The sequence below is a fragment of the Parus major genome, chromosome 17, assembly GCF_001522545.3.
Source record: "Parus major isolate Abel chromosome 17, Parus_major1.1, whole genome shotgun sequence".
NCBI classification, from domain to species: Eukaryota; Metazoa; Chordata; class Aves; order Passeriformes; family Paridae; genus Parus; species Parus major.
The window spans coordinates 3,161,850-3,172,470 of NC_031785.1; the positions used below are offsets into that span (position 1 = coordinate 3,161,850).

General features: G+C 48.8%; 1 protein-coding gene across 4 annotated transcripts in view; it reads right to left on the bottom strand.

Annotated features, from left to right (window-relative positions):
* COL5A1 (collagen type V alpha 1 chain) overlaps positions 1-10,621 on the bottom strand; it is a 135,856-nt gene that overhangs the window by 103,428 nt on the left and 21,807 nt on the right. For all 4 annotated transcript variants that reach the window (XM_015645070.1, XM_015645066.1, XM_015645065.1 and 1 more), the window contains exon 2: positions 1,530-1,697. In XM_015645070.1, the coding sequence (XP_015500556.1) occupies positions 1,530-1,697 (168 nt within the window). The remainder of the gene's footprint in view (positions 1-1,529; positions 1,698-10,621) is intronic.

The window sequence follows — 10,621 nt, forward strand, 5'->3', positions numbered from 1 at the left end:
GTGCTTGTGTTTCCTATGTCAGCAGTGCTGTGATCCACCCCCCTTGTTAAACAATCAGCCAGAACATTCCAGCCTTGTTTTTACACCTTCAGTTCACCACTGTTTGCTGGTTTCTGTTACATAAAAGAGACCAGGCAAGACTTCACAGTGGCTACAGAAACTACTGGCAAGCTCTCAGATCCACTCCAGTTGGATATTCCAAACTGGAACATTTCCTTTCAACACTTCTCAGCTCGTAGACACCAGGTCTAAAACTTTAAGTCATTTCAGGAGCATGACATGAAGGGACATTGTGGGCACTTGGGGCACACAATGACTTTATCTGTGATCAGAAAGAACTTTCCTGCCCTGGACAGCAATAAAGACAAATTTAGGGTCTGGTTTGTCCTTCTGCAGACATTTAAACCCAGCTTTAGGCCAGACTGAGCAGCTCCCTTGCTGAGGGTTGCCCATGTGATGATGTCCAGCCTGTCACATCTGTCCTCACATCAGGCTCAGTTTTTAGGTGGGACACAGCCTGTGCTCCTGCTCACCATGGATTAAATAGTTATTGTTCCAGCACGATAAAAAAGGCTGGAAATAACCTCAGCAGCAAGGGAAGTACAGGAGGGGAGGGATGGAAGCACATCCCAGCCCAGCCTCAAAGTCTTCATTTGTGCCTCTGCCAGGCCGGGGCTGAGGGATGCCCTGGTTAATTAAGGAGCACTGATGGTGGCACAGCCCATTAGCTCTGATTTAGCCAATCCATTCATCCCCTCCCAAACACTGAGGGAGGACGTGTGTGCCTGCTCTGCTTAAATCCCCTCCTGCCTCCCACACCAGGCACAGGCAGCTTCCTTCTGCCTCCTGCCACAGCTGCCTCAGAAAAATCACTTTTCTCACCCAAGGCCTGCCATGAGCAATCCCAGCACCCCAGAGCTCCCCCAGGGGAAACAGGGATGCCTGGATGGCTTGGGAAGGAAGAATTCTGGTGGTGACTGCATCTCTCAGGCTGGAGGAGTTTGGGTCCACGCCTTACAAACACATCTGACTCTAGGGATTATGCCTTGGCCTGAAAAATTCAACTCAGGCAGCAATAAAATGCTCAGTGCTCTTCAAGGGTTTTGTACCTTCCTCTAATGAGCCTCCCATCCCTTCCAACAACTTTTCTTGGCACATCTGTTCCTGTGGGCCAGCCTGTTATTTTTATCTGGTGATTATTTGTGTTAGGAGAGACACCACAGCCCCAGAACCAGACCCCACTGTGCTTGGGGGGCACAGAACAAAACACAGCCTCTGCCTCCTCCTCCTCTGTCCCCAGCTGGGTGGGAACGAGGGATGAGGAATTTTCCAGTCTGGGAGGGAGCAGATGTGGCACTGGCCATCCCTTCTGCAGTGACAGCCAGCACCTCGTGAAGACACAGGGATAAAAGGATATTATTTGATGGCTGGAAATCTGCAGCCCCCTGAAACAGCAGAACCTCTGCAAACACACTGGGGAAATGAAGGAATCAGACATTTCCATGGCACAAATGAAAAGCTGGACTCACCAGGATACAGCTGCTTTGTCGGGGCACTGAGCTGAGCATCTTTTGTTACTCTGTAAGCAACATCTGCTTCTTTTGAAGACCTTCTGCTTGTGCAAAACCCCGTGGTTTTTGTGATACCATCAGGTAAATTATGAAAATCTAACACCTTCAAGAGGTCTGCAGGTTCAGCTGTAAAGAGAAAAGGAGAAAGAAGAATTAGGAGACGACAGGAGTGGCGCCCCTGGCTCCAAATCAGACTTGCATCGCACAAATCAATCATCACAACCTTAAACCCAGCTGAAATCTGCTTTCAGTGCAAGGTTAATGCCAGCTTCAGATGTGGGACATGGTCAAAGGCACTGATTGAGGGCAGAGAGGAGCAGCAGATCAGCAGCAGAATGCCCTGCCCTGTTTGTCCCAGGAGCTGGATTTTCCTGGATGTCTTCACCCAGCACCCATCACTCAAGTATATCCTGGAGATTAAGCACCAGGCAGGAAATTCTTAATCTGAGGGAAAGGTTTTAAATCAGGATTTTCCCACCACACCAATACAAACCTTCCCATTCTTTGGTTGAGGCAAAAAGTTATTTGGAAGCAAACACCTAAGCAAGCCTCCCTGAGGGAGAGAGGCCGTGCAAAATAATCACACACAAACAGAGTGGCTGTGATGACAGGAAACCCACAAGGAAAGTTTTGGGACATGAAGCAAGGTGAGGAGGCAAAGATGCTGCACAAGTCCTCCTCAGGCAGCTCCAGTCCAGGCAATTCCCACCAGATCATCCCCCAGATATTCCATGATTTCACCAGGATTCCTGCACAACCACCAGTGCACCCAAAGGTGCTGTTGGATGGCCAAAAACCCACCTGTGCTTCACAGAAAAGGGGAAAAATCTGAATTTTAACTAATGGCACTGAGCAAAAGGCTCCTTTCCTCCCTCACAACCCATCAGGCTTCGGTCCTGAGGCTCTGATTAATGAGGAGCCCTTGGTGACATCCCACAGCAGCACAGGCAGGGCAGCTTCACCTCCAGATGTCCAGGGCTCCAGGACATCAATTAAGTCATGCAAGTGATGCATCTCATTAACTTCCTAATCTGCATCTCATTAACTTCCTAATCTGCATCTCATTAAATTCCTAATCTGCTCTTGCTCACGTCAGCAGAGGTGGAGGCTCCAGAAGTGCAACAGCCAGACCTGACTTGAAACTCTTGAATGAAATTATTCTGAATTTTGACTGTGCAGTTGGAGCCAAAGGGTGTCAGAAATATGAACCAGGGCAGCAGGGCCCGAGGGAAACTGGGCTGTGCTGGTTTTGCCTGGGGGAGGGTTAAACCTTGTCCTAGCAGCTGATCTGGGGCTGCACTCGGGGTTTGGGCTGAACACAGGGCTGATAACTCCGGGATGTTTTCATCACTGCTGGGCAGGGCTTGCACAGACTCCCAGGATTTTCTGCTCCTCTGTCATCAGTGTGATGTGGAGATACTCCAAGGGATATTCCATGCCCTATGGAATATGATGGGAAGTGGGAAAAAGTAGGGCACACTTGAAGTGACGGTGTTTGTCTTCCCAAAAAAAAAGAATTCATTATTTGTGATAAAGCCCTGCTTTGCATGCCCATGGGGGGAAGAATTCCTTGATTTATTTTCCTTGCTTTACCTATTAAACTGTCTTTATCTCGAGTTACAATTATTTTTTTAACACTTTCTCTGCCCCATCCCACCTGGCTGCACCCCTGGGGAAGAGCCACATCGTGTCCATCAGCACAAACAGCAGTGGGAAGAAAGAGCAAGGACAGGCCTTTTATAATATCAGAAATTTTGGTTACCAAGAAGCTCAGCCCAACATTTGCATGGAAAATCTCTGACTGTTGTTAGGCAGCTCTTGAAAGTTTCCACAATCCTAAAAAATTGGGCTCTCAATGAGAGATTACAAACATATGGCAAAGCCAAGGGGACAGTGCAGATAATAAAGGAGCAGAGGGAGCCTGGCCTGAGCAGCAAACAGCTGGAGTATTTCCTCATCCCTCATCCTCATCAGGCACTGGATGCAGGACACGTTTCTCTAAGCTGTTCTTGCCACTTGGACCTTCCCCCTGCCTTCAACCACGTTTTATTCCACACAAAATATCTGCACATCTACAGCCCAAGCTGTGTTTAAACAACCAAAATGCAATAAAACTTCATCCCTGCTTCCAGTCACATCCCTGTGCTCCAAGAGCTTCAGAGCAGCCAGCTCCTACGCTGCCTCCAACATCTCTTTAGGGAGGAGAGGTGGGGAAAAGGCACAAGCAAAGGGGAATGTGAATTCCAGACTCCTGACATCAGCTGGGTCCCTGTGCCAGGTGGGGGGGTTGGAGCTCTGTGTGCACATCAGCCAGCCAGAGGTGCTTGCAGGAACAGGAACATCTGCAGAGGAATCCATCCTCTGCATGGACTGGAGAGCAGTGCCTCTGCAGTGGTCACAGGGAGCTGGTGGAGCTTCAGGGGGGTTGGATCCTCTCCAGGAGCCACCAGCCACAGGTTTGGATCTCCAGCCCCTGCCTGGAGCCCTGTGAGCAACCCCAACACATCCCCAGTGCCCTGGTGGGGCCCTTCTCATCCCTAGAGGATGATCCAAGCACCTGCAGTGCCTCCAAACACTGCAATCCATCTTCATTCCCCAGGACCATCCCCTGTGCCTCCAGAACGACGGTGAATTAGGTCAGGGCGAGAGATTCAGGTAGAAAACCAGTCTGGTGCTGCACAAACCGACTGGAAACCAGGCAGGAGAGGGAACCACCTCTGTTCCCAGTGTCCCACCTCTCCTGGAAATCAGAGGGGAGGTGAGGAGCCAGCCAAAGCCCCACGGCCCCCTCCTCACTGAGAGCATCCTTTGAGCAGGAGCTCAGCAGCAGGAAAAGCCCAGCTCTGCCCACAGGGACGAGCTGCACACAGCAGCAGCTCTCATTCCTGCCCAGCCAAGCAGTTCAGTTATTTCCTCAGGGTTTTCCAGCCAAATTCAGGCTCAGCAATCTCCTGGAGGAGCTGTGAGGGAGGACAGAGACCTGACTGACCGAACTGCAGAGGATTTCTTACAGGTTTGCTCTGGGCCTGGCCTCCATCTGAAGGAGCTGGTGCTTTATGAAAGCTTCCTTTTCACTCTCTGTGTGATGAATAACATCCCTGTGCAGCATCACACACAGGAGCATTCTCTGCTCGAGGTGCACAGGGCTCCCCAAAGGGCCCAGCACACAGAGACACAAACCCCAAATGAGGCCAAAATCAGACCAGAGGCTGCACCAAAAATCTGCAAAGCCCTGCAATAAAACCAAAAAAGGAGCTTGACTTCCCATTTTAACTCAGCAGAGCTGGCAGGGCCTAAACATTCTCTGCAATGCCCAGAGAAGAAATGACAGTGCAGAGCATCAGAGGAAAGGACAGAGAGATAAAAATCAGTGCCAGAAGTTTGGGTTTTTTTTTCATTTCCAGGGAAATGTGGAACAAAGTGATTGTCCCATCCCTGGGAGTGTCCCAGGCCAGGTTGGGCAGGGCTCAGAGCAGCCTGGGCTGCTGGAAGGAGTCCTGCCCATGGCACCATGACTCAGTCATTCTGTGAATGACTTGGTGATGAACCACCAGTGGCAAGAAGAAGATTAAATCCCCAATTCCTCCATCACCACAATTAACCACCATATTTCTGTGACCACCTGTGACAACCTGTCTCCTAGTTCCTCAAACACTTGTTAGAGGTTGGATCAGAGGCTGCTGGTGTTGGTTTTTAATTACCCTCACCCAGCTGTGGCCAACAGAGATTTGTTTTCTTTCTCCCATTTCAATATGAGAGCAAACCAAGCAGGATTCTTTGGAACAAACCCCTGGCTCTGGGCTGGGCATCCACCTGCCACCACACCACAGCCAAACCACCCTCTTGGACACAGCCAGGAGATGCAGGAGCACAAAAATCCCCCCAGAACTCCAAAGCAAACCAGAATTTTGCCACCATTAACACCCACTAGTGAATATCTGAGCCCACCAAACCCCCCTGGCCTGGGGGCAAACCCCATTCCCAACTCTCCTTCCCCTGACTGTTTTTTAAGACAAAGTTTTAGAGGAAAAGATGCCTTAAACCCTGCAGATCCTTCAGGATATGTGCAATAACAAACAAGGATTTTATTTCAATCCATTACACCTGTCAGTCACAGAGCTCAGCACAACCAGCCCTGCTTTAGCTACTGCAGGCCAGGGAAACACTTTCTCCACCCCATCACCAGCCAAAATTTCACTTCCCCATCCTAATTTTTGGTTTCCCCTCCTAAATCCATCTTCCCTGGCCAAGGGAATGTGAGGAAAATAATTAAATATTATTCTCCCCTCAAAAATCCCCAACAAAACAACATCAAACCAAACCAAACAACCCAAACAAAACAAACCAATCCTGCAACAAATCAAAACACCCAAAAATAAACCCTGACACAAAACCCCAAGAACCCAATGGAAATGTTGCTCTGGAAATTGAGTGCAAGATGGGAGCTGCAGCTCCTGCAGAGCACACTGCAAATCCCAGCCTCAGCCAGAAGTCATTAATCTAAGCCATATTTATGCCTGTAATAATAATTTTTAACACCTTGAACAACCCCAAAGCACTCCCATAAGTCACTTATGTGCTCCTTGTGCATATCCATGTTCCCAGTGGCTGAAAAATTACAAATTGCAAGCAACAGACCTCAAAACAAATCTCATTTTTCAAGGTCTTTAATTAAATCCTGATCCCTGAGGAGAGCCACAGTGTTTAAACTTGTCACTGAGCTGAGGGCTGGAGCTGCTGAGGATCACCAGTGCTGGAGCAGACATTCCCTGTGTTCTCCCAGTTCTCCCAGTGCAGGAACTGGGCAACACTGGGCAAAAGGAAAAGCCAGAGTACGGTCTGCATTCCAGGGAATTCTAAAGCTGAGCTCTGCCCAGCCTGGTCTAGGGGAGGTTCCCTGCCCATGGCAGGGGTGGAATGAGATGAGCTTTGAGGTCCCCCCCAGCCCAAACCAGTCTGGGATTCTGTGACAAAATTCAGGGGATTTCCTGGAATCTTTCTTCAAGTTTTTGCCTTCCACCACCCTTCAAAGTGGAAAAAATTCATCTGGAGACACAGATTTACTGTGCACATCTGCCCTGTTGTTGTTTTAACTGAGACATTTGGGGTCTGCAGGAGGGATGGCCAGCCTGGAAAAGGAGAATTTTCTTCCATATTCGGATTTGGAACGGGCAAAGGACATCCCAAAGACCTCCAGGACTTTATGATGCAGCTCTTAGTCATACTGTGGTTTGTGTGCAATGGTTTGAGGCCACAGGGTCAAGAATGAAAAAGCATTCCCAGCTCATTCCAGGTGCCCTCTGCAACTTCCTCATCATTTACCACCAGTGCCACCAGGCTGGGGATTTGGATCCCAGCAGCAGGGATGCAGATTTGCTGGAAATAAAGCTTTCCTATATGAGCAACAACAGAAAATTGTCATTTATCTCCCAGCAAACAGTGACAGCAAATAAAGGCAGTAAGGATCACTTCAGGAGTAGCATCCCCTTGAGAAGAATTTCAGGATGCCTTCCACTGTCCCAGGCTGCTCCAAGCACTGTCCAGCCTGGCCTTGGACAATTCCAGGAATGGGGAATCCACAATTTCTCTGGACAACCTGAGCCAGGGCCTCCTCACCCTCACACAGAAGCTGTTCCATATTTTTAAGGGGAAAAGTGTTTTCCAGCAGAAACCCAAACCCTGAGGGGTCAGAGCAGCTGAGGAGGGACAGGAGGAGCCACTGGAGACCCCAAAGCTCCAATCCCAACCTGCAGAACCCATCCAAAGTCAGGGTCCCACCAGGAAGAAGCAGAGAATCCTCATGGCAGAGGGACTGGTGCTCCACTTCCAGCTTTAACCAGCCTTTTCCAAGATATTCTTAGCCCTAAATAAACACTCAATTATTGCCTTTGGTGGGCCCAGCCCAGGCAGGGCAGAGCCCTTCCCCTGGGCTCTGGGTTTCTCACTCCCCAAACGTTGCCTTTAATATCTGGGTTTAGATTTGGAACTAAAACCAAGAGGTATTTATACATTATATCCTAATTTAGGGATATAATATTATTCCTAGAGTTCCTGTGTCAGATCCAGAAGAAATAAAAGCAAGTGAGGACTGGAAGTTGCTTCCCCTTAGTGATGCTTTTTTTATGGAGCTGAGAGTCTCCTTTGCAGCCTTCTGGGATTTCAACAATTTTGACTCCTTATCTAAACACTTTTCACCACAGCTGACCCTGCTGCAGCGCTGGGATAACTGACTAAAACAGGGTGGCAGAGGCTAAAATAAAACAGGGCCTAAAATAAGGATATCAAGCCCCAGCTGCTGTTGCTCCAGCATCCTTTGGATGGGTTTAACAGAGACTCTTAAATTCTTCAGCATCCCAGCAGCCCAATAAAACACAATTATTTATTTGGGCAAAGAGAAAAGGCATTTTAAGGAGGAGAATTGAAGAATGTGAGCTGCAGGATTGAAGGTATTAAGGGTTGCTCCTCAGGAAGGGGTAGAATAGAAGGAATGAAAAGAAAAAAAGGCAGCTACAGAAAGGGTCAGAACTGATCTGCTCCTCCCAAGAGCTGCCACAGAGCTGTGTCAATTCACACTGCTCCAGATTGCAGAATATTTCACCAATGACTCATGACATCCCCTTATTTATTTATTTTTTCTTTTAAAGAAGCCCAAATAGTCCCAACTGGGAACAAAGGAAATCATTATGCAGAGTCAGATTGGAAGGATCCTACATCTAATCCCAAAAGGAAAAGAAAGAAACCCAGAACTGACACTGGAGCAGCTCAGAGACTCGTGAAATTCAAAGAATCAAATAATTCCTGTTCCTTTGAGCAGAAATGGGCAGAATTTTTTATTTAATTCTTTTTTAAATAATCAATCATTTGGGTTTCTAACAAAGCTAACAGTGAGCAAAGAGCAAGGTTTTCCTTAATGGAATATTATTAAACAATCTGCTCCAAATTCCATGCAAAAACTTACAGGTACAAGGCCCAGAAATCAGGCAAATGTTGAGGGTTTGAGGGGAAATCCAAGCCTTGCTCAAGGACAGCAAAAATCCTGCTTGTTTTAAGAGCTGAGGATTTGGGATTCTCCCGTGGGAGAGGGAAAAACAATCCAGCAGTGAAGGGATGGCTCAGAGGAGGAGAATGGGCTTCTCCAGGACAATCCCTGTCCCACACCAGCCTGGGAGCCAGGACATGGCCAAGGGACAAATCCAGCCCTGGACATCTGGGGACAGCTGCTGCTCCAGGACACCAAGGAGCTGTTCCCCCATCACCACAAATCCCGGGAAAAAGCAATGGAAACCCCCAGGACACAGGAACAGGGAGTGCTGGGGTCCCTAAAAGGGCAGGTCTGAGGGTACAAGGCACAGCATTTCCCTTTCCCTGCTCATGGGCAGCTCCACATCCCAGCAGGGATCACTGGGATTCTCCCTGGCTGTCCCCAGGTGCCCCCAAGGCAGGTCCAGGGCACAAATTCTTCCTTGCTGGAGGAAAAATCTCATTTGTGGAGTAAAAAACACAAAGGCTTTTAGGGCAGAGCCCGAGTGAAGGCCTGTCACCCTCTGACCCACATCACTGCCTGCTCAGTGTCAGGGATTTTTAGGAGCTCATCCCGACAGTGGGATCAGAGGAATGAGGTGAATCAGCATCTCCAGGGGCTGTCCCTGCTGTCCTCACATCCCACCCTGCCCCTCTCGTCCCATCCCAGGAGAGCTTCCCAAGCTCCCCCCTCGGCGTGGAGCAGGAATTTCTGGGTCACTGTGACATTTTGGGAAGTGCTCCAGCCCCAGTTTCGTTCCTGGCAGGAGCCTTGCCCTTTGAACGACTGAGGGTGAATGGAGGCCGCAATTCTGGGAGCTGGGAAAGCTCCAAACTCACGCCCTCAGCACATCCACAGATGGAAAAGCTGATGGGACAGGACCCTGACTTGGGAATGACTCACTGAGAGCTGGGTTTAGGAGCAGCTCCTTAAAACCAGCCTTAAAGGGATGCAAGTTTTGCTCCCCTCACCCCCAGGCTCTGTTTTTTTAACACAAAATCTTATTTTAACATCATTGCAAGGCCCCTGGATTGGCTCAGCCCTCAGGGAGCACCTGGAGACGAACCAGCAAGAGCTGGAAATCCCATCCAAGGAATCTGCCATTCTTCCCAAGGAAACCTTGGCACTCCTCTGCAGGTGGAGCACCGAGGCTTTCCAAGACTTTGGACAAGGGGGGGATGGCCTAGAGCCCTCAGAGAGCAGCTTTGGATGGATATTGGGAATTCATTCTTCCCTGGGACATGGTGAGGCCTTTCCCAGCTTCTCTCCACCACCACAGGACTCATTCCTAAGCACAGGGCCTGCTGCACCTCTCACACAGGTGAACTTGAAGGTGGAAAAGGAAATTTCAACCTTTTATCTTTGCTCTAAAGAGTCCCAGTGTTCCCAGACAATCTGGCCCTGGGACAGCAGCTACATTTTCAAAGCAATTTGTAATAATTAACCACTTCAAGCCCTGCAAAGCTTAATTAAGGCCCGAGCTTGCAGCACATTAAAATCAACAAGGAGCTTTACAACCGGTTTTAATGGGGTGAGGAACAGTTATTCCTGCAAAGAAACATCCAGAGCTGGCAGAATCATCTGGAAAAGGGAAGGGAATAAAGGAGAGCTGGCCTAAGAGACTTGTCAGAGTGTGAGAGTGGCCTCCTCCTCACAGCCTCTCTCAAAACCTCCCAAAAAGGAACAAAATTCCACAGCTAAACCGGGATTTTCCCTGTAAATCAGTTTCCTGCAGCCCTCTGGATCATTTTCTGTGGGTGATGGTCTCCCTGCATCCCAAGGGTGTCACTGGAATGGGAATTATTGTACTGGGCTGGAGCCATCCCACACTCACAGAGTGGTGTCCTCCACCCAGGACATCCCAGCCCATGCCTGTGGGATTTCTATGGGATTTCTATGGGATTTCTATGGGATTTCTATGGGATTTCTATGGGATTTCTAGATTTCTATGGGATTTCTAGATTTCTATGGGATTTCTAGGAGATTTCTATGGGATTTCTATGGGATTTCTAGGAGATTTCTAGGAGAT